This window comes from Scyliorhinus torazame, chromosome 18, assembly GCF_047496885.1.
Source record: "Scyliorhinus torazame isolate Kashiwa2021f chromosome 18, sScyTor2.1, whole genome shotgun sequence".
Taxonomy (NCBI): domain Eukaryota; kingdom Metazoa; phylum Chordata; class Chondrichthyes; order Carcharhiniformes; family Scyliorhinidae; genus Scyliorhinus; species Scyliorhinus torazame.
Genome location: NC_092724.1, coordinates 167,225,141 through 167,248,608, shown reverse-complemented (window position 1 = coordinate 167,248,608; position 23,468 = coordinate 167,225,141). Strand labels below are relative to the sequence as shown.

General features: G+C 50.3%; 1 protein-coding gene across 3 annotated transcripts in view; it reads left to right on the top strand.

Moving 5' to 3' along the window:
- abcc3 (ATP-binding cassette, sub-family C (CFTR/MRP), member 3) overlaps positions 1-23,468 on the top strand; it is a 146,932-nt gene that overhangs the window by 8,982 nt on the left and 114,482 nt on the right. For all 3 annotated transcript variants that reach the window (XR_011936286.1, XM_072483866.1, XM_072483867.1), the window contains exons 3-6: positions 1,622-1,759; positions 3,721-3,846; positions 13,886-13,947; positions 22,343-22,474. Coding sequence is in view for 2 of the 3 variants with exons in the window: in XM_072483866.1 (XP_072339967.1) it covers positions 1,622-1,759; positions 3,721-3,846; positions 13,886-13,947; positions 22,343-22,474 (458 nt within the window). In the remaining variant the exon portion in view is untranslated. The remainder of the gene's footprint in view (positions 1-1,621; positions 1,760-3,720; positions 3,847-13,885; positions 13,948-22,342; positions 22,475-23,468) is intronic.

Sequence of the window (23,468 nt, the reverse complement as noted above, 5' to 3'; positions counted from 1 at the left end):
AGTGGAGACTGTGTCGCTGAATTGATTGTAGGCTGGGTGAGACAGATGTTTGATTGGCAAGGGAGTCAGAAGGTTATGGGGGGGGGGGGGGGGGCAGAAAATGGAGTTACGGCTGAAATCCGATCAGCCATGATCATAGTGAATGGTTTAGCAGGCTCGAGGGGCTGAATGGCCTACTCCTGCTCCGGTCCTTTATGGTGCATCAAACCGCTACAGCAGTTCAAGAAGATAGCCAACGGGGAACCTTCTCCAAGCAACTAATAATGGGTAATGAAATGAAAAAATGAAATGAAATGAAAATCGCTTATTGTCACAAGTAGGCTTCAAATGAAGTTACTGTGAAAAGCCCCTAGTCGCCACATTCCGCCGCCTGTTCGGGGAGGCTGGTACGGGAATTGAACCGTGCTGCTGGCCTGCCTTGGTCTGCTTTCCAAGCCAGCGATTTAGCCCTGTGCTAAACTAACCCTGTGCTAAATGAGTCACAGCCTGGCGAATGATGCCCATCTCACGAGAATGAACAGGAAATTAAAATACAACTGAGACAGGATAAATCCACCCAGAGTGAGATCGGCTTTGATTCTTTCTCGCCTCGACTGGTCAGGTACACACAGGGTTGCTACACACAGATAGTTGGGGTGAATTTCATTAACGAGGTCAAGATCAGCCCCCCCCCACAGAAGAATAGCCCATCAATATGTACTCACGAACTGAAGGAGACCATTCTGAACTTCAAACCCATTACACAGGAACAGAGGACACCATTCAGTCCCTCAAGTCTGCTCCACATTGGATATGATTATGACTTGTGAACACCTCAAACTCCAATTACCCACCATTTTTCCATATCCCTGAATACCATTCCCAACCCAAATCCTGTCAATTCTAGTTGTGAAAGTTACAATTGAACCCCAAATTCCACAGCTTTTTGGGGAGAGTTCAAATTTCCACGATCCTTACTGTGAAAAAAGGTTTTCGCTTTTCACCTTTGAAAGCCCTGTTTCTGACTTGGCATTGAATCCTTGTTCTGGACTGCTGGGGAGGGGGGGAGCAGGAGAGAGGAGGGGGCCTCCACCGGGGTAAATTCCTCAGACAGTACGACCACTACCATCTAGAAGGCCAAGGGCAGCAGATACCTGGGAACCCCACCACCTGGAGGTTCCCCTCCAAGTCACTCACCATCCTGATTTGGAAATATATCGCCGTTCCTTCACTGTCGCTGGGGCAAAATCCTGAAACTCCCTCCCTAACAGCACAGTGGGTGTGCCTACACCTCAAGGACTGCAGCGGTAAAAAAAGGCAGCTCACCACCACCGCCTGAAGGGGCAAGTAGGGGTGGGCAATAAATGCTGGCCTAACCAGCGACACCCACATCCCATAAAATGAATTATTTTTAAAAATTGAAAGGTCTCAGTCAGATCTCCCATGTAGAATAGCAAAGGCAGCTTCAGCCAAGATCTGTGGGATCCATACACCTGGAGAGTTGATGTCCTGTCGAGAGACGCAAGTATTTTAAACTCCTCTTTAGGTTGTAAGGTGTGTCTGTGCCATGAACGCCTCTGGTTGTGGGTTCTGTTATGGAGGGCGAGGTCGTTACTAACACTCGTCTTCATTGTGACTTCAGTTACTGGCGACGTTTCTGATCCAGTATGAGAGGTTACGAGGAATCCAGTCCTCCGGAGTGCTCTTCTTCTTCTGGCTCATCGCGTTGCTTTGTGCTGTGATACCATTCAGATCAAAGATCCTGCTGGCAATCAGTGAGGTAAGCAAGAGAGTGCTGAGGGGCAGCAGGAAGTATTCATTAAAATGTCCCCATGAATCTTAAATGGATTAACCTCTCTATTCAATAAATGTTAAGTAATTCACACCGTATATCACAGAGTGCCAAGGCCACTGAGTAGAAGTGAGTAAACCATGCGGACTGGAGCAATGGATATTCTGCAATTTTGCTGAATCAGTGAGTGTTTATGCTAAACTTTCAAGGCAGTGATGACACGGGTCTGGAGCCTGGGCTGTGGGCTGAATGGGGTGGACGGGCCAATGTTACCTCTGTTATTTGATGTTGGACACAATCTAACAGAAACGTTTCTAAGTGTCATTTGTGGCGCGTTTTGCTGGGAGTTTTCTGCCAGCGAGTTCCCACCGCTATCAAACGACGTAGTCACTTCGTTGTGCCCTGGGGAGTTTCTCACCGGTTTAGTCCACACTTAGAATTATTTTCATCACTGGGGAGCTCGACGCAGAGATCTGACCGCCATTTTGAAAGGGTGCCCCGATCTCTATCTGAGCACCCACCCCACCCATGGGCAATGTTACCCCCCACACACATGGGCACTACCCCATGCCTTCCAAGTGAGGACACCCTGCCACAGGGTCCCCCCCCCCCCCCCCCCCACACACACACACAATTCAGGCCACCCCCCCCCAAAACTCGCAGAGGCCCCTCCTTACCTGCCCTGCACAACCGCCCCCCCTCTTCCATACTCGCCCTCCACCCTCCTTTCATGGGCATGCCCCCCCCCCTCAGGAATCCAGACACCCTTGCACTGCCACTTTGGGGAGGGCTAGGGAGACACCCTGTACTATCCATGACCACCCAGGAGACTGATGGCCCAGGAGGCCTCCCGGGTGCCGTTCAGCCTGCTCCAAGTTTGTGTTGACCAGTACTGAGCTGCGCCGGGCAGGGGACGCCCTGGGGAGGCCGGTGGATCATGGCTAAGTAGAACTTAGTAGATTTAAGGTCTACCTGCGTAAGCACAGCTTGGACAGGTTCCTGATCGCGATGCCGGGCGGGACTTGGGTAGATCCGGCAGGGGGGAGTGGCTGCCGGGAAGCCTGAAGGATACTTCACCCGGCATCTATCGGTCACGTCACACTTCCGCTCAAGCGCGACGTAGCTGGTAGATCTCGCCCATTCTCTCTCATGCTTTGACTCCAGTGGACAGGCAGTCTTTGGGTAAAGGTGTCTTCTGATAAAGGTGCCTTCTCCCACATGAGTCCTGGTAACCCGACAAGCCAGTGATCTGTAGCAGATGGGATGGTCCTACCTGGGCTGTACAAGTAGTGGAAAAGCAGGTAACTGGTGTCTGGGTTTAGCCAGTTAAATGTGAAAAATGAAAATGAATGAAATGAAAATCGCTTATTGTCACAAGTAGGCTTCAAATGAAGTTACTGTGAAAAGCCGCTAGTCGCCACATTCCGGCGCCTGTTCGGGAAGGCTGTTACGGGAATTGAACCATGCTGCTGGCCTGCCTTGTCTGCTTTCAAAGCCAGCGATTTAGCCCTGTGCTAAACAGCCCCTGCTTGGGAGACTTTTGCAGACTTGGGAGAAGAAGGTGGGGGTCTTTAGACTAGACTGTTCCTAACCTACAGCCGAGGTCACTGAGCTTGCGTTACTAGGGGATGCCGCTGAAGGGAGAGAATGTACTGGCCTTGCACTGCAAACAGGAGCTCTATCGATGTAGCATTCTGCTTGCTTGAAAGGCTTTGAACAACAGTTTAATAGAGACGGCCACCTACCTCTGCTCTGAGGTGTGAATGAATTACTGACCACTGTTCTGTGTTAAGTAATGGGTCAAGAGACATTCCAATTAATTGTCTCATTTATGTTAAGTATTCAATAATTGACACTGTTACGTAAAGAGGCTTCACGTGGCAGTAACTTTTGACTCCTTATACAACAGCAGCTAAACGTCTAACATTCTGTGTATTCTTTCTCTGCAGGGTGGTGTGTCTGATGTCTTCAGATTTACCACATTCTATATATACTTTGCCTTGGTTCTGGTCCAGTTCTTTCTCTGCTGCTTCAGTGAACCACCTCCATATTTCTCTGCAGCATCACCAGATGAGGTCAGTCCAGCACCATTCGGCTCTACATTGCTCTGGTTTTTGGTCTCTTCACATCTCGGACATTAATGGCATTGAAGTCTACAGTTACTTGAGAACACTAGAAAATCCACTAGCCATGTGTCAAAGCTGTAGGTTGTGACTCAGGGAATAGCACTCTCACAGCTGCGTTAGAAGGCTGTGGGTTTAAAGGGGGGTCAGTACTGAGGGAGTGCCGTGCTGTCGGAGGGTGAATATTGAGGGTGCATGGCACTGTTGGAGGGTGCGCCGCATTGTTGGAGGACCAGCTCTGATGGAGCACCGCGCTGTCGGGGGAACCAGTGCTGAGGGTGCGGCGCACTATCGGAGGTGTCGCGCTGAGGGGACGCTGCACTGTCCGATATTCACGCTGAGATGCACTGTGCTGTCGACATACTGGGCTGAGGGAGCGCTGGGCTGTCAGAGGGCCAGCGCTGAGGGTGCGCTGCGCTGTTGGAGGGTCAGTACTAGGGAGTGCTGCACTGTCAGAGGGTCAGTACTGAGGGAGTGCTGCAGGAGCGGTATTAAGGGAGTGCTGCATTGTCAGAGGGTCAGTACTGAGGGAGTGCTGCACTGTCAGAGGGTCAGTACTGAGGGAGCGCTGCATTGTCAGAGGGTCAGTACTGAGGGAGTGCTGCTCTGTCAGAGAGTCAGTACTGAGGGGGTGCTGCACTGTCAGAGGGTCAGCACGAAGGGAGTGCTGTAGGGGCGGTATTGAGGGAATGCTGCACTGTCAGGGTCAGTACTGAGGGAGTGCTGCACTGTCAGAGAGTCAGTACTGAGGGAGTGCTGCACTGTCACAGAGTCAGTACTGAGGGAGCGCTGCACTGTCAGAGGGTCAGTATTGAGGGAGTGCCGCACCGTCAGAGAGTCAATACTGAGGGAGTGCCGCACTGTCAGAGGGTCAGTACTGAGGGAGTGCTGCACTGTCAGAGGGTCAGTACTGAGGGAGTGCCGCACTGTCAGAGGGTCAGTACTGAGAGAGTGCCGCACTGTCAGAGGGTCAGTATTGAGGGAGTGCCGCACCGTCAGAGAGTCAATACTGAGGGAGTGCCGCACTGTCAGAGGGTCAGTACTGAGGGAGTCCGGCACTGTTGATGGTGCCATCTTCCAATGGATTTCAAACTGAGGCCCTGTCTGTCCTGTCAGGTGAATATAAAGATCGCATAGACTATCCAAGAAGGGCAGGAAGGTTCTCCCTCAACCAACATCACTATAACTGGTGAATTGGCTGTTTGTCCCATAGTTTCTGGGAGCTTGCTGTGCACAAATCAGCAGCTGTATTTCACCATATTACAAGAATCCTTCAAAATTTGAGGTTATTAGAACCCGCACTTATGTAGCAATTTGTTTCCTGTAAATGATCAGAGAATTCCTGTTGAAACTGCACTTGGTTAGAAACTGAGTTCATGCAAAAGCATAAAACCACCCTGGTACTAAAAGTGGGAAGAGCTGTAACATGCCTGCAGACTCCGTGTCGCACAGTAAAGATGTACACCGTGCAGACTCCGTGTCGCACAGTAAAGATGTACACTGTGCAGACTCCGTGTCGCACGGTAAAGATGTACACTGTGCAGACTCCGTGTCGCACGGTAAAGATGTACACTGTGCAGACTCCGTGTCGCACGGTAAAGATGTACACTGTGCAGACTCCGTGTCGCACAGTAAAGATGTACACTGTGCAGACTCCGTGTCGCACAGTAAAGATGTACACTGTGCAGACTCCGTGTCGCACAGTAAAGATGTACACTGTGCAGACTCCGTGTCGCACGGTAAAGATGTACACCGTGCAGACTCCGTGTCGCACGGTAAAGATGTACACCGTGCAGACTCCGTGTTGCACGGTAAAGGTGTACACCGTGCAGACTCCGTGTCGCACGGTAAAGATGTACACCGTGCAGACTCCGTGTCGCACAGTAAAGATGTACACCGTGCAGACTCCGTGTCGCACAGTAAAGATGTACACTGTGCAGACTCCGTGTCGCACGGTAAAGATGTACACCGTGCAGACTCCGTGTCGCACGGTAAAGATGTACACTGTGCAGACTCCGTGTCGCACGGTAAAGATGTACACTGTGCAGACTCCGTGTCGCACGGTAAAGATGTACACCGTGCAGACTCCGTGTCGCACGGTAAAGATGTACACTGTGCAGACTCCGTGTCGCACAGTAAAGATGTACACTGTGCAGACTCCGTGTCGCACGGTAAAGATGTACACCGTGCAGACTCCGTGTCGCACAGTAAAGATGTACACCGTGCAGACTCCGTGTCGCACGGTAACGATGTACACCGTGCAGACTCCGTGTCGCACAGTAAAGATGTACACTGTGCAGACTCCGTGTCGCACAGTAAAGATGTACACTGTGCAGACTCCGTGTCGCACGGTAAAGATGTACACCGTGCAGACTCCGTGTCGCACGGTAAAGATGTACACTGTGCAGACTCCGTGTCGCACAGTAAAGATGTACACTGTGCAGACTCCGTGTCGCACGGTAAAGATGTACACCGTGCAGACTCCGTGTCGCACAGTAAAGATGTACACCGTGCAGACTCCGTGTCGCACGGTAACGATGTACACCGTGCAGACTCCGTGTCGCACGGTAAAGATGTACACTGTGCAGACTCCGTGTCGCACGGTAAAGATGTACACCGTGCAGACTCCGTGTCGCACAGTAAAGATGTACACTGTGCAGACTCCGTGTCGCACGGTAAAGATGTACACCGTGCAGACTCCGTGTCGCACAGTAAAGATGTACACCGTGCAGACTCCGTGTCGCACAGTAAAGATGTACACCGTGCCGACTCCGTGTCGCACGGTAAAGATGTACACCGTGCAGACTCCGTGTCGCACAGTAAAGATGTACACCGTGCAGACTCCGTGTCGCACAGTAAAGATGTACACCGTGCAGACTCCGTGTCGCACAGTAAAGATGTACACCGTGCAGACTCCGTGTCGCACGGTAAAGATGTACACCGTGCAGACTCCGTGTCGCACGGTAAAGATGTACACCGTGCAGACTCCGTGTCGCTCGGTAAAGATGTACACCGTGCAGACTCCGTGTCGCACGGTAAAGATGTACACTGTGCAGACTCCGTGTCGCACAGTAAAGATGTACACCGTGCAGACTCCGTGTCGCTCGGTAACGATGTACACTGTGCAGACTCCGTGTCGCACGGTAAAGATGTACACCGTGCAGACTCCGTGTCGCACGGTAAAGATGTACACCGTGCAGACTCCGTGTCGCACGGTAAAGGTGTACACCGTGCAGACTCCGTGTCGCACGGTAAAGATGTACACTGTGCAGACTCCGTGTCGCACAGTAAAGATGTACACCGTGCAGACTCCGTGTCGCACGGTAAAGATGTACACCGTGCAGACTCCGTGTCGCACAGTAAAGATGTACACCGTGCAGACTCCGTGTCGCACGGTAAAGATGTACACCGTGCAGACTCCGTGTCGCACAGTAAAGATGTACACTGTGCAGACTCCGTGTCGCACGGTAAAGATGTACACCGTGCAGACTCCGTGTCGCACAGTAAAGATGTACACCGTGCAGACTCCGTGTCGCACGGTAAAGATGTACACCGTGCAGACTCCGTGTCGCACAGTAAAGATGTACACCGTGCAGACTCCGTGTCGCACAGTAAAGATGTACACCGTGCAGACTCCGTGTCGCACAGTAAAGATGTACACCGTGCAGACTCCGTGTCGCACAGTAAAGATGTACACCGTGCAGACTCCGTGTCGCACGGTAAAGATGTACACCGTGCAGACTCCGTGTCGCACGGTAAAGATGTACACCGTGCAGACTCCGTGTCGCACGGTAAAGATGTACACCGTGCAGACTCCGTGTCGCACGGTAAAGATGTACACCGTGCAGACTCCGTGTCGCACGGTAAAGATGTACACCGTGCAGACTCCGTGTCGCACGGTAAAGATGTACACCGTGCAGACTCCGTGTCGCACGGTAAAGATGTACACTGTGCAGACTCCGTGTCGCACGGTAAAGGTGTACACTGTGCAGACTCCGTGTCGCACGGTAAAGATGTACACCGTGCAGACTCCGTGTCGCTCGGTAAAGATGTACACCGTGCAGACTCCGTGTCGCACGGTAAAGATGTACACCGTGCAGACTCCGTGTCGCACGGTAAAGATGTACACTGTGCAGACTCCGTGTCGCACGGTAAAGGTGTACACCGTGCAGACTCCGTGTCGCACGGTAAAGATGTACACTGTGCAGACTGCGTGTCGCACAGTAAAGGTGTACACCGTGCAGACTCCGTGTCGCACGGTAAAGGTGTACACCGTGCAGACTCCGTGTCGCACGGTAAAGGTGTACACCGTGCAGACTCCGTGTCGCACGGTAAAGATGTACACTGTGCTGCTTTGAGCCAGCAGCCAAGGCGTAGGTTCCCTTCTCTCAGGAGGAGGCCATGCAACCCCGCCAGCCTGTTCTGCCCTTGACTTCCAGCCTGGTTATTACAATCCCAGACCAGACGCCAACAGTGTCGAGGATAGGGACCAAAACCCCAATATTTTAGTTTAATTCTGTAAGACTGTGAGGGAAGGATCCCTCGCTCCAGGAGCGATTTCACAAAGAAATAGGAATTTGGTATTTTAAAACAAACTTTGTTACTAACACAGTAATAAAATCTTTAACATCACCGCAGAAAATAGCTTCCAAGCCCTCAAACATGACTACTCGACACTGTGAATATAATAACCATACTAGCTATTTTTATTCCCACTTAAACCACAAGAAAATAAACCATCTCAGCCATCAATCCACCCTGAGTACCAATGGCACAGAAGGATACTTGCTTTGTAGAGTTATTCTTTGAGAAAGAGATCTTTTGACACTGCCTTACAGACCTGACTCTGGTCTGAACCCCTGCAGAAACTCTTACCATCTGTCTTCTGAGAGTTTTTTCAATGGTTTGTTGAGCTCCACTTTGTCCTCCGACAGGTCTGCACCGCTTCAATTACAGTTAATCTCTTTTAACTAACCTACAGGGAGCAGAACTGTTCAGAGAATCCCCCTAATCAAAACAAAATTGCATCAGCCCGAGCTTTTACGCCAGTTAATTGCACCTCAGGCTTCTCAAAGCTTTGTTGTCTTTCAAACCAAGATTCTTTTAAAAACATGATGTCTGCAGTCAAACACACTGTAAATCAGCTTTGAACCCTTACTTCACCAAATACTTACAATATATCTGAAATTTATACCTTCATTTTTGAAAAATATATATTTTATTCTAAACATGCAAAAAACACATCAACATAGCACAAAATAAAAAAGTACATATCGTTTGTTCATTTTTCCCCCTTCTAATCCCCAACCACCCCCTCGACGAACGATTCTGCCATCACGGACAGAAACAGCCTCCTAAGCACATTAAACCCCTCCTCCGGCCCACCAAGGGCGAACTTAATCTTCTCCAGCCTATAAAAATTCCTACAGATTCACCAACCGTCCCGTGACCCCCGGCGTGCGCAGCTGACCTCCAACTTGTATCTGCCGCTGGTCAATCAGATAGGCGAAGGCCACCATATCGGCTCCCTTTCGCCTCGTTCTGCCCCACGCATCCAGCACCCCAAACATCGCCACCACAGGGTCCGGTATCATCCTCACCCCCACAATCCCTTACAATCTTGTGTCTTCATATGACATGCCCTCCAGTCCAGGCGGCATCCTGATAAATCTCCTCTGCACCTTCTCCAAAGCATCCACATCCTTCCTATAATGAGGCGACCAGAACGGGACATAATATTCCAAGTGTGGTCTAACTAGGGTTTTAAAAAGCTGCAGCAAAACCTCGCGACTCTTGAACTCAATCTCCCTGTTAATGAAAGCCAACACACCATACGCCTTCTTAACAACCCATAAACCTGGGTGGCAACTTTGAGGGATCTATGTACGTGGACCCAAGATCCATCTGTTCCTCCACACTTCCAAGAATCCTGCCTTTAACTTTAATCCTGTATTCAAATTCGACCTTTCAAAATGAATCACTTCACGTTTATCAAGGTTGAACTCCATCTGCCACTTCTCAGCCCAGCTCTGCATCCTGCCAATGTCCTGTTGTAACCTGAAACAGCCCTCAACACTATCTACAACTCCATCAACCTTTGTGTCAACGGGAAACCCTTACTAACCCACCCTTCCACTTCCTCATCCAAGTCATTTATAAAAACCACAAAGAGCAGAGGCCCCAGAACAGATCCTTGCGGGACACCACTGGTCACCAACCTCCAGGCGGAATACTTTCCATCCACTACCACTCGCTGTCTTCTTTCGGCCAGCCAATTCTGTATCCAGACAGCCACATTTCCCTGTATCTAAATTCTATGAAATGCCTTACTGAAATCAATGTACACCACATCCACTGCCTGATCTTCATCAATGTGTCTCGTCACATCCTCAAAGAATTCAATGAGGCTTGTGAGGCATGACCTGCCCCTCACAAAGCTATCCTTTCCAGTATTATGCTCACCAGAAACGTAAGACTGATGGGTCTGTAATTCCCAGGGATTTCCCTATTCCCTTTCTTGAACAGGGGAACAACACTCACCTGCTTCCAATCATCTAGTGGAGAGTGAGGACGCAAAGATCATCGCTAGCGGCGCAGCAATCTCCTCCCTCGCTTCCCATAGTAACCTTGGGTATATCCCGTCAGGCCCAGAGGACTTCTCTATACTGATGCATTTCAAAATTTCCAGCACATTCTCCTTCTTAATATCAATCTGCTTGAGTCTATTATCCTGGTGCACGCTGTTCTCACGAGCAACAAGGTCCCTCTCTCTAGTGAATACTGAAGCAAAATATTTATTTAGCCCCCCACCCCTCAGACTCCAGGCACAAGTTCCCTCCACTATCCCTGATCGGCCCTACTCTCACTCTGATCATCCTCTTATTTCTCATATAAGTGTAGAACGCTGTGGGAGTTTCCCTAATCCTTCCCGCCAGGGCTTTTTCATGCCCCCTTCTAGCTCTCCTAAGTCCATTTTTGAGTTCCTTCCTGGCTACCTTGTAACCCTCTAGAGCTGAGTCAGATCCTTGCTTCCTCAACCTTACGTAAGTTTCCTTCTTCCTCTTGACGAGAAACTCCACTTCTCTTGTCATCCAAGGCTCCTTCACCTTACCATTCCTTCCTCGTCTCAGTGGGACAAAACTATCCAGCACTCGCAGCAAGGGTTCCTTAAACAATCCCCACATTACTGTTGTGCATTTCCCTGAGAACGAATATCTGTTCCCACTTCATGCTCCTCAGCTGCTGTCTAATAGCAGTACAATCTCCCCTCCCCCAATTAAGTACCTTCCTATACTGTCTGTTCCTATCCCTCTCCATGACTATGGTTAAGGTCAAGGAGTTGTGGTCACTGTCACCGATATGCTCTCCCACCGAGACATCTGACACCTGGCCTGGTTCGTTGCCGAGCACCAAGTCCAATATGGCCTGCCCCCTAGTCGGCCTATCTACATATTGAGTCAGGAATCCTTCCTGGACACACCTGACAAAATCTGCTCCATCCAAACCATTTGCACTAAGGAGGTTCCAATCAATATTAGGGAAGTTGAAGTCACCAGTAACATGCCAGTGACTGATGGAAATGAGGCTATGACAGGTGAGGACCTTGAGAGGATTGTTATCACCAAGGAGGTAGTGATGGGCAAGCTAATGGGGCTAAAGGTAGACAAGTCTCCTGGACCTGATGGAATGCATCCCAGAGTGCTGAAAGAGATGGCTAGGGAAATTGCAAATGCACTAGTGATAATTTACCAAAATTCACTAGACTCTGGGGTGGTCCCGGCGGATTGGAAATGAGCAAACGTGACACCACTGTTTAATAAAGGAGGTAGGCAGAAAGTGGGTAATTATAGGCCAGTGAGCTTAACTTCGGTAGTAGGGAAGATGCTGGAATCTATCATCAAGGAAGAAATAGCGAGGCATCTGGATGGAAATTGTCCCATTGGACAGACGCAGCATGGGTTCATAAAGGGCAGGTCGTGCCTAACTAATTTAGTGGAATTTTTTGAGGACATTAACAGTGCAGTAGATAACGGGGAGCCAATGGATGTGGTATATCTGGATTTCCAGAAAGCCTTTGACAAAGTGCCACACAAAAGGTTGTTGCATAAGATAAAGATGCATGGCATTAAGGGGAAAGTAGTAGCATGGATAGAGGATTGGTTAATTAATAGAAAGCAAAGAGTGGGGATTAATGGGTGTTTCTCTGGTTGGCAATCAGTAGCTAGAGGTGTCCCTCGGGGATCAGTGTTGGGCCCACAACTGTTCACAATTTACATAGATGATTTGTAGTTGGGGACCAAGGGCAATGTGTCCAAGTTTGCAGACGACACTAAGATAAGTGGTAAAGCAAAAAGTGCAGAGGATACTGGAAGTCTGCAGAGGGATTTGGATAGGCTAAGTGAATGGGCTAGGGTCTGGCAGATGGAATACAATGTTGATAAATGTGAGGTTATCCATTTTGGTAGGAATAACAGCAAAAGGGATTATTATTTAAATGATAAAATATTAAAACATGCTGCTGCGCAGAGAGACCTGGGTGTGCTAGTGCATGAGTCGCAAAAAGTTGGTTTTCAGGTGCAACAGGTGATTAAGAAGGCAAATGGAATTTTGTCCTTTATTGCTAGAGGGATGGAGTTTAAGACTAGGGAGGTTCTGCTGCAATTGTATAAGGTGTTAGTGAGGCCACACCTGGAGTAGTGTGTTCAGTTTTGGTCTCCTTACTTGAAAAAGGACGTACTGGCACTGGAGGGTGTGCAGAGGAGATTCACTAGGTTAATCCCAGAGCTGAAGGGGTTGGATTACGAGGAGAGGTTGAGTAGACTGGGACTGTACTCGTTGGAATTTAGAAGGATGAGGGAGGATCTTATAGAAACATATAAAATTATGAAGGGAATAGATAGGATAGATGCGGGCAGGTTGTTTCCACTGGTCGGGGAAAGCAGAACTAGGGGGCATAGCCTCAAAATAAGGGGAAGTAGATTTAGGACTGAGTTTAGGAGGAACTTCTTCACCCAAAGGGTTGTGAATCTATGGAATTCCTTGCCCAGTGAAGCAGTTGAGGCTCCTTCATTAAATGTTTTTAAGATAAAGATAGATAGTTTTTTGAAGAATAAAGGGATTAAGGGTTATGGTGTTCGGGCCGGAAAGTGGAGCTGAGTCCACAAAAGATCAGCCATGATCTCATTGAATGGTGGAGCAGGCTCGAGGGGCCAGATGGCCTACTCCTGCTCCTAGTTCTTATGACAACAACTCTGTTACCACCTTTCCAATAGATCAGTGAGAAATTCAAATTGATGGAAATTGAATGTTAGGATTTGCATATATTGAATTTTTGCTCCATCAAATTGCTAAATGTTGACGTGGAGCTGCCCAACTGGAAAGGTAATCATGGAGCTGAGCTCCAGCTGCTAATAACCACTGCTAACAACCATTTAGCACAATGTGGAAAGTTTATAATGTGTCAGTGTGCGGGTTTGTGTCAATCTCTGCCCTGTTACTCGAACAGGGGGGATTCTAAATAAATGGAGTTTTACTTGGATGTTACCAGCAATGAGACTTGGGGCTGGGCTTCTCCCTAAAGCAGAGATGGTTCTGGGGATTTTTACTTTAAAATCATGAAGGTTTTTTTGTGTAAATCAGAAAAGCTGATAGGAGAGTTGGAACCTGGAATAAGCAGATATAAGGTGATTGGTCAAAAACAGGGGTGATATGAGGAAACATATTTTTATTTAATATGTATACAGCGAGTTGTAATGACCCGGAAAGGCTGTGAAAACAAATATTAACTTCAGGAAATGTTATAAATACTTGAAACGGAGAAACTTTCAAGGCTGTGGGAAGAGAACATCCTTACTGAGTAGTGCCTTGAACGAGCTGGTAAAGACATGCTGGGTCAAATGGCCTCCTCCTGTGCTGTATCATTCTATGAATTCTAACCAAGAGAAGATTAAACTGACTGAAGATTGACCAATCCTGTTCTTATTCATCACAGAATCCCTGCCCAGAAGTGAGTGCTGGATTCCTGTCTAAACTGACCTTCTGGTGGTTTACTGGGTGAGTGGTTTCTCCTCATTTCCTCAGCAGTCAAACAGTCTTCATAAAAAGAATGGATAACTCCCCCTGCAGTCTGTACAGCGCCTGGCATCTGATTCCTGAATCACCTGATAATGAAAATGGTTCCTCATCCGTCCAACCACCCAATTGTGTAGCAATTCCTCTCCCTTGTTATCCAACTGTTTGAACTGCTCATTTTCATCGACATTCTGCCCTGAACAACATCGTCCAAAAACAGTGTTCGATTTCCACATAGAACATAGAACGTAGAACAATACAGCGCAGTACAGGCCCTTCGGCCCACGATGTTGCACCAAAACAAAAGCCATCTAACCTACACTATGCCATTATCATCCATATGTTTATCCAATAAACTTTTAAATGCCCTCAATGTTGGCGAGTTCACTACTGTAGCAGGTAGGGCATTCCACGGCCTCACTACTCTTTGCGTAAAGAACCTACCTCTGACCTCTGTCCTATATCTATTACCCCTCAGTTTAAAGTTATGTCCCCTCGTGCCAGCCATTTCCATCCGCGGGAGAAGGCTCTCACTGTCCACCCTATCCAACCCCCTGATCATTTTGTATGGCTCTATCAAGTCTCCTCTTAACCTTCTTCTCTCCAACGAAAACAACCTCAAGTCCATCAGCCTTTCCTCATAAGATTTTCCCTCCATACCAGGCAACATCCTGGTAAATCTCCTCTGCACCCGCTTCAAAGCCTCCACGTCCTTCCTATAATACGGTGACCAGAACTGTACGCAATACTCCAAATGCGGCCATACCAGAGTTCTGTACAGCTGCAACATGACCTCCTGACTCCGGAACTCAATCCCTCTACTAATAAAGGCCAACACTCTATAGGCCTTCTTCACAACCCTATCAACCTGGGTGGCAACTTTCAGGGATCTATGTACATGGACACCTAGATCCCTCTGCTCATCCACACTTTCAAGAACTTTACCATCAGCCAAATATTCTGCATTCCTGTTATTCCTTCCAAAGTGAATCACCTCACACTTCTCTACATTAAACTCCATTTGCCACCTCTCAGCCCAGCTCTGCAGCTTATCTATATCCCTCTGTAACCTGCTACATCCTTCCACACTATCGACAACACCACCGACTTTAGTATCGTCTGCAAATTTACTCACCCACCCTTCTGCGCCTTCCTCTAGGTCATTGATAAAAATGACAAACAGCAACGGCCCCAGAACAGATCCTTGTGGTACTCCACTTGTGACTGTACTCCATTCTGAACATTTCCCATCAACCACCACCCTCTGTCTTCTTTCAGCTAGCCAATTTCTGATCCACATCTCTAAATCACCCTCAATCCCCAGCCTCCGTATTTTCTGCAATAGCCTACCGTGGGGAACCTTATCAAACGCTTTGCTGAAATCCATATACACCACATCAACTGCTCTACCCTCATCTACCTGTTCAGTCACCTTCTCAAAGAACTCAATAAGGTTTGTGAGGCATGACCTACCCTTCACAAAGCCATGCTGACTATCCCTGATCATATTATTCCTATCTAGATGATTATAAATCTTGTCTCTTATAATCCCCTCCAAGACTTTACCCACTACAGACGTGAGGCTCACCGGTCTATAGTTGCCGGGGTTGTCTCTGCTCCCCTTTTTGAACAAAGGGACCACATTTGCTGTCCTCCAGTCCTCTGGCACTATTCCTGTAGCCAATGATGACATATAAATCAAAGCCAAAGGACCAGCAATCTCTTCCCTGGCCTCCCAGAGAATCCTAGGATAAATCCCATCAGGTCCCGGGGACTTATCTATTTTCAGCCTGTCCAGAATTGCCAACACCTCTTCCCTACTTACTTCAATGCCATCTACTCTATTAGCCTGGGGCTCAGCATTCTCCTCCACAACATTATCTTTTTCCTGAGTGAATACTGACGAAAAATATTCATTTAGTATCTCGCCTATCTCTTCAGACTCCACACACAATTTCCCATCCCTGTCCTTGACTGGTCCTACTCTTCCCCTAGTCATTCGCTTATTCCTGACATACCTATAAAAAGCTTTTGGGTTTTCCTTGATCCTTCCTGCCAAATACTTCTCATGTCCCCTCCTTGCTCGTCTTAGCTCTCTCTTTAGATCTTTCCTCGCTACCTTGTAACTATCCATCGCCCCAACTGAAACTTCACACCTCATCTTCACATAGGCCTCCTTCTTCCTCTTAACAAGAGATTCCACTTCCTTGGTAAACCACGGTTCCCTCGCTCGACACCTTCCTCCCTGCCTGACCGGTACATACTTATCAAGAACACGCAGTAGCTGATCCTTGAACAAGCCCCACTTATCCAGTGTGCCCAACACTTGCAGCCTACTTCTCCACCTTATCCCCCCCAAGTCACGTCTAATGGCATCATAATTGCCCTTCCCCCAGCTATAACTCTTGCCCTGCGGTGTATACTTATCCCTTTCCATCATTAACGTAAACGTCACCGAATTGTGGTCACTGTCCCCAAAGTGCTCTCCTACCTCCAAATCCAACACCTGGCCTGGTTCATTACCCAAGACCAAATCCAACATGGCCTTGCCTCTTGTTGGCCTGTCAACATATTGTTTCAGGAAACCCTCCTGCACACACTGTACAAAAAATGACCCATCTATTGTACTCGAACTATATCTTTTCCAGTCAATATTTGGAAAGTTAAAGTCTCCCATAATAACTACCCTGTTACTTTCGCTCTTATCCAGAATCATCTTCGCCATCCTTTCCTCTACATCCCTAGAACTATTAGGAGGCCTATAAAAAAACTCCCAACAGGGTGACCTCTCCTTTCCTGTTTCTAACTTCAGCCAATACTACCTCGGAAGAAGAGTCCCCATCTAGCATCCTCTCCACCACCGTAATACTGCTCTTGACTAGCAGCGCCACACCTCCCCCTCTTTTGCCTTTCTCTGAGCTTACTAAAACACCTAAACCCCGGAATCTGCAACATCCATTCCTGTCCCTGCTCTATCCATGTCTCCGAAATGGCCACAACATTGAAGTCCCAGGTACCAACCCATGCTGCCAGTTCCCCTACCTTGTTTCGTATACTCCTGGCATTGAAGTAGACACACTTCAAACCACCTACCTGAACACTGGCCCTCTCTTGCGACATCAAATCTGTGCTCCTTACCTCTATACTCTCATTCTCCCTTACCCTAAAACTACAATCCAGGTTCCCATGCCCCTGCTGCATTAGTTTAAACCCCCCCAAAGAGCACTAACAAATCTCCCCCCCACGATATTTGTGCCCCTCAGGTTCAGATGTAGACCATCCTGTCTGTCGAGGTCCCACCTTCCCCAGAAAGAGCCCCAGTTATCCAGAAATCTGAATCCCTCCCGCCTGCACCATCCCTGTAGCCACGTGTTTAAATGCTCTCTCTCCCTATTCCTCATCTCACTATCACGTGGCACGGGCAACAACCCAGAGATAACAACTCTGTTTGTTCTAGTTCTGAGCTTCCATCCTAGCTCCCTGAAAGCCTGCCTGACATCCTTGACCCTTTCCTACCTATGTCGTTAGTGCCAATGTGGACCACGACATGGGGCTGCTCCGCCTCCCCCCTAAGGACCCGGAAAACACGATCCGAGACATCACGTACCCTTGCGCCTGGGAGGCAACATACCAAATGTGAGTCTCTCACGCTCCCACAAAATCTCCTATCTGTGCCCCTGACTATCGAGTCCCCAATTACTAATGCTCTGCTCCTCTCCCCCCTTCCCTTCTGAGCAACAGGGACAGACTCCGTGCCAGAGGCCCGTACCCCATGGCTTACCCCTGGTAAGTCCCCCCCCCCCCCCCCCCCCCCCACAAGTATCCAAAGCGGTATACTTGTTTCTCAGGGGAACGACCGCAGGGGATCCCTGCACTGACTGCTTTTTCCCAGTCCCTCTTACAGTTACCCACCTATCTCCAATCTTTGGTGTAACTAATTCCCTGAAGCTGCTATCTATGACCCCTTCTGCCTCCCGAATGATCCGAAGTTCTTCCAGCTCCAGTTCCCTAACTCGGTCTTGGAGGAGCTGGAGATGGCAGCACTTCCTGCAGGTAAAGTGCTGGAGAAATGAATGGGACTGAAAGCCGATAAACCACGAGGCTGATAATCTACATCCCAGGGTGGTAAAGAAGGTGGCCATGGAAATGGTGGATACGTTGGTTGTCAACTTCCAAAATTCTGAAAGATGAGGGGGGAGGTGGGGTGCAACCAAATGTAACCCCGCTATTTATAAAAGGAGGGAGGGAGAAAAAAACAGGGAATTAGCCCAACATCAGCACTAGTCAAAAAACTAAATTTTATTATAATAATCTTTATTGTCACAAGTAGGCTTACTTTAACAGTGCAATGAAGTTACTGTGAAAAGCCCCTAGTTGCCACATTCCGGCGCCTGTTCGGGTGCACCGAGGGAGAATTCAGAATGTCCAAATTACCTAACAAGTACGTCTTTCGGGGCTTGTGGGAGGAAACCGGAGCGCCCGGAGGAAACCCACGCAGACACTGGGAGTGTGCAAAGATTCACCAGACTGATTCCTGGGACGGCAGGATTGTCGTACGAGGAGAGATTGGGTCGCCTGCCTGTATTCACTGGAATTTAGAAAAACGAGAGGGGATCTCATTGAAATGTCTAAAATTCTTGCAGGGCTGGGCAGATTGGATGCAGGGATGTTGTTTCCCCTGCCCGGGGTCACAGTCTCAGGATATGGGGTAAGAGACCCGGGTTCGAATCCCACCACGGCAGATTGTGACATTTGAATCCAATAAAATCTGGAACCAAGTCTAATGATGACGATGAAACCATTGTCAATTGTCGTAAAAACTCATCTGGTTTATTAATGTCCTTTACGGAAGGAAATTTGCCATCCTTACCTGGCTTGCAAGTGACTCCAAAACCTACAGCAATGTGGTTGACTCTGAAATGTCCGCCACTCAGTTCAAGGCAGTCAGGATGACCAATAAATGCTGGTCCAGCAGTGGACGCTCACCTCCCATGAAGGAATAGAGCTTTTTTTTTTAAACCTCCGAGATGTGTACAACCATTCCAGACCCTTCAAGATCACTGCGCTCCATTCTGGCTCCTTGCACATCCTAAATGTTTAGTTGCTCCAGCATTGGTTACCGTGCCGAGTTGCTCTAGAATTCCACCTCAAAACCTCTCCACTTTCTCCTCCATTAAGATGCTTCTTAAAACCTACCTCTTTGACCTGACTTAACATCTCTTTATGTGGACCAGGGCGATATTGTGTTTGACAATGCTCCTATGAAATATCTTGGGACTGGTTATTTTACGTGAAAGATGCTGTTTTAATGCAATTTGTTGGTACAGACCATCAATTGGGCTGGTCGGTCAGCAGGTCAGTTTGGCTGCTGCTTGCAAGGAGGTGCATGTGGGCTGCCAGGATAAACCGACAGTTAAAAATGTCTTTCTCTTGTCTCCGGAGATCAGGAATGTGTATGTAGCAGCCCAGGCTCCTGCCCATGTTTCAAGATTGGTGGGTTGCTGATCTGTCACTCAACCGTGTCTCTGTGAAGGAGGTCACTGAGCCTGGCTGGACATCACTCTAGTTTCACTGATGCAGATTAGGGGAGGGTCAATCCCCTGTGGATAAAATGTGCTGGTCAGACCCCCTCAGAACGAAGGGCCAATATAATGGTGAATATCCAGCTATTTGAAATCAGTCCTGGTAGGAATCGACTGTAGTTGGGTAATGTTCAGTGTGTGCCTACTCAATTCTGCAATTTCTCTCGCTCTCTTGCGCGCTCCCTCTCTCGCGCGCTCCCTCTCTCGCGCGCTCCCTCTCTCGCGCGCTCCCTCTCTCGCGCGCTCCCTCTCTCGCGCGCTCCCTCTCTCGCGCGCTCCCTCTCTCGCGCGCTCCCTCTCTCGCGCGCTCCCACTCTCGCGCGCTCCCTCTCTCGCGCGCTCCCTCTCTCGCGCGCTCCCTCTCTCGCGCGCTCCCTCTCGCGCGCTCCCTCTCTCGCGCGCTCCCTCTCTCGCGCGCTCCCTCTCTCGCGCGCTCCCTCTCTCGCGCGCTCCCTCTCTCGCGCGCTCCCTCTCTCGCGCGCTCCCTCTCTCGCGCGCTCCCTCTCTCGCGCGCTCCCTCTCTCGCGCGCTCCCTCTCTCTCTCGCGCGCTCCCTCTCTCTCTCGCGCGCTCCCTCTCTCTCTCGCGCGCTCCCTCTCTCTCTGGCGCGCTCTCTCTCTCTCGCGCGCTCCCTCTCTCTCTCGCGCGCTCCCTCTCTCTCTCGCGCGCTCCCTCTCTCTCTCGCGCGCTCCCTCTCTCTCTCGCGCGCTCCCTCTCTCTCTCGCGCGCTCCCTCTCTCTCTCGCGCGCTCCCTCTCTCGCGCGCTCTCTCTCTCGCGCGCTCCCTCTCTCTCTCGCGCGCTCCCTCTCTCTCTCGCGCGCTCCCTCTCTCTCTGGCGCGCTCTCTCTCTCTCGCGCGCTCCCTCTCTCTCTCTCGCGCGCTCCCTCTCTCTCTCTCGCGCTCTCCCTCTCTCTCTCTCGCGCTCTCCCTCTCTCTCTCTCGCGCTCTCCCTCTCTCTCTCTCGCGCTCTCCCTCTCTCTCTCTCGCGCTCTCCCTCTCTCTCTCTCGCGCTCTCCCTCTCTCTCTCTCTCTCGCGCTCTCCCTCTCTCTCTCTCTCTCGCGCTCTCCCTCTCTCTCTCTCGCGCTCTCCCTCTCTCTCTCTCTCTCGCGCTCTCCCTCTCTCTCTCTCTCTCTCGCGCTCTCCCTCTCTCTCTCTCTCTCTCGCGCTCTCCCTCTCTCTCTCTCTCTCGCGCTCTCCCTCTCTCTCTCTCTCTCGCGCGCTCCCTCTCTCTCTCGCGCGCTCCCTCTCTCTCTCTCGCGCGCTCCCTCTCTCTCTCGCGCGCTCCCTCTCTCTCTCGCGCGCTCCCTCTCTCTCTCGCGCGCTCCCTCTCTCTCTCGCGCGCTCCCTCTCTCTCTCGCGCGCTCCCTCTCTCTCTCGCGCGCTCCCTCTCTCTCTCGCGCGCTCCCTCTCTCTCTCGCGCGCTCCCTCTCTCTCTCGCGCGCTCCCTCTCTCTCTCGCGCGCTCCCTCTCTCTCTCGCGCGCTCTCTCTCTCTCTCGCGCGCTCCCTCTCTCTCTCGCGCGCTCCCTCTCTCTCTCGCGCGCTCCCTCTCTCTCTCGCGCGCTCCCTCTCTCTCTCGCGCGCTCCCTCTCTCTCTCGCGCGCTCCCTCTCTCTCTCGCGCGCTCCCTCTCTCTCTCGCGCGCTCTCCCTCTCTCTCTCGCGCGCTCTCCCTCTCTCTCTCGCGCGCTCTCCCTCTCTCTCTCGCGCGCTCTCCCTCTCTCTCTCGCGCGCTCTCCCTCTCTCTCTCGCGCGCTCTCCCTCTCTCTCTCGCGCGCTCTCCCTCTCTCTCTCGCGCGCTCTCCCTCTCTCTCTCTCGCGCTCTCCCTCTCTCTCTCTCGCGCTCTCCCTCTCTCTCTCTCGCGCTCTCCCTCTCTCTCTCTCGCGCTCTCCCTCTCTCTCTCTCTCGCGCTCTCCCTCTCTCTCTCTCGCGCTCTCCCTCTCTCTCTCGCGCTCTCCCTCTCTCTCTCTCGCGCTCTCCCTCTCTCGCGCTCTCCCTCTCTCACTCTCTCTCGCGCTCTCCCTCTCTCTCTCTCTCTCGCGCTCTCCCTCTCTCTCTCTCTCTCGCGCTCTCCCTCTCTCTCTCTCTCTCGCGCTCTCCCTCTCTCTCTCTCTCTCTCTCGCGCTCTCCCTCTCTCTCTCTCTCTCGCGCTCTCCCTCTCTCTCTCTCTCTCGCGCTCTCCCTCTCTCTCTCTCTCTCGCGCTCTCCCTCTCTCTCTCTCTCTCGCGCTCTCCCTCTCTCTCTCTCTCTCGCGCTCTCCCTCTCTCTCTCTCTCTCTCGCGCTCTCCCTCTCTCTCTCTCTCTCGCGCTCTCCCTCTCTCTCTCTCTCTCTCGCGCTCTCCCTCTCTCTCTCTCTCTCTCGCGCTCTCCCTCTCTCTCTCTCGCGCTCTCCCTCTCTCTCTCTCGCGCTCTCCCTCTCTCTCTCTCTCTCGCGCTCTCCCTCTCTCTCTCTCTCTCGCGCTCTCCCTCTCTCTCTCTCTCGCGCTCTCCCTCTCTCCCTCTCTCGCTCTCCCTCTCTCTCTCTCGCGCTCTCCCTCTCTCTCTCTCGCGCTCTCCCTCTCTCTCTCTCTCTCTCGCGCTCTCCCTCTCTCTCTCTCTCTCTCGCGCTCTCCCTCTCTCGCGCTCTCTCTCGCGCTCTCCCTCTCTCTCTCTCTCTCGCGCTCTCCCTCTCTCTCGCGCTCTCGCGCTCTCCCTCTCTCTCTCTCTCTCGCGCTCTCTCTCTCTCTCTCTCTCTCGCGCTCTCCCTCTCTCTCTCTCTCGCGCTCTCCCTCTCATGCTCTCTATCACACTATCCACAGAATGGCAATGCAGGGTTACAAGCACCCCCTGGAGGACAAAGATCTCTGGTCATTGAACAAAGACGACCGGTCGGATGTTGTGGTGCCGAAATTACTTGACGAGTGGGAGAAAGAGAAGCTGAAAGCAAGAAGGTAACAATAATCCCACCACATCACCCCACACCTACTGCCAACAAGTGGCATAAAGGTAGAATAACAGATACCCAGGAGTGAGTTACAGACTGGAATCTAATCGAGGGGTTCGGGGTGGTTTATATATAGAATAACAGATACCCGGGAGTGAGTTACGGACTGGAATCTAATCGAGGGGTTCGGGGTGGTTTATATATAGAATAACAGATACCCGGGAGAGAGTTACAGACTGGAATCTAATCGAGGGGCTCAGTGTGGTTTATATATAGAATAACAGATACCCAGTAGTGAGTTACAGACTGGAATCTAATCGAGGGGTTCGGGGTGGTTTATATAGAATAACAGATACCCGGGAGTGAGTTACAGACTGGAATCTAATCGAGGGGTTCAGGGTGGTTTATATATAGAATAACAGATACCCAGGAGTGAGTTACAGACTGGAATCTAATCGAGGGGTTTGGGGGATTTAAATATAGAATAACAGAGACTCTGGAGTGAGTTACAGACTGGAATCGAATCGAGGGGTTCGGGGTGGTTTATATATAGAATAACAGATACCCGGGAGTGAGTTACAGACTGGAATCTAATCGAGGGGTTCGGGGTGGTTTATATATAGAATAACAGATACCCGGGAGTGAGTTACAGACTGGAATCTAATCGAGGGGTTCAGGGTGGTTTATATATAGAATAACAGATACCCGGGAGTGAGTTACAGCAGGAATCTAATTGAGGGGTTCAGGATGGTTTATATATAGAATAACATACCCGAGAGTGAGTTACAGACTGGAATTTAATCGAGGGGTTCAGGGTGGTTTATATATAGAATAATTTGGACTTTCAGAAGGCGTTTGACAAAGTTCCGCATAAGAGATTATTGTGCAAAATTAAAGCGCATGGGATTGGGGGAAATGTACTGAAGTGGATAGAAAACTGGTTGGCAGAGAGGAAACAAAGAGTAGGGATTGATGGGTCCTTTTTCAAATTGGCAGGCAGT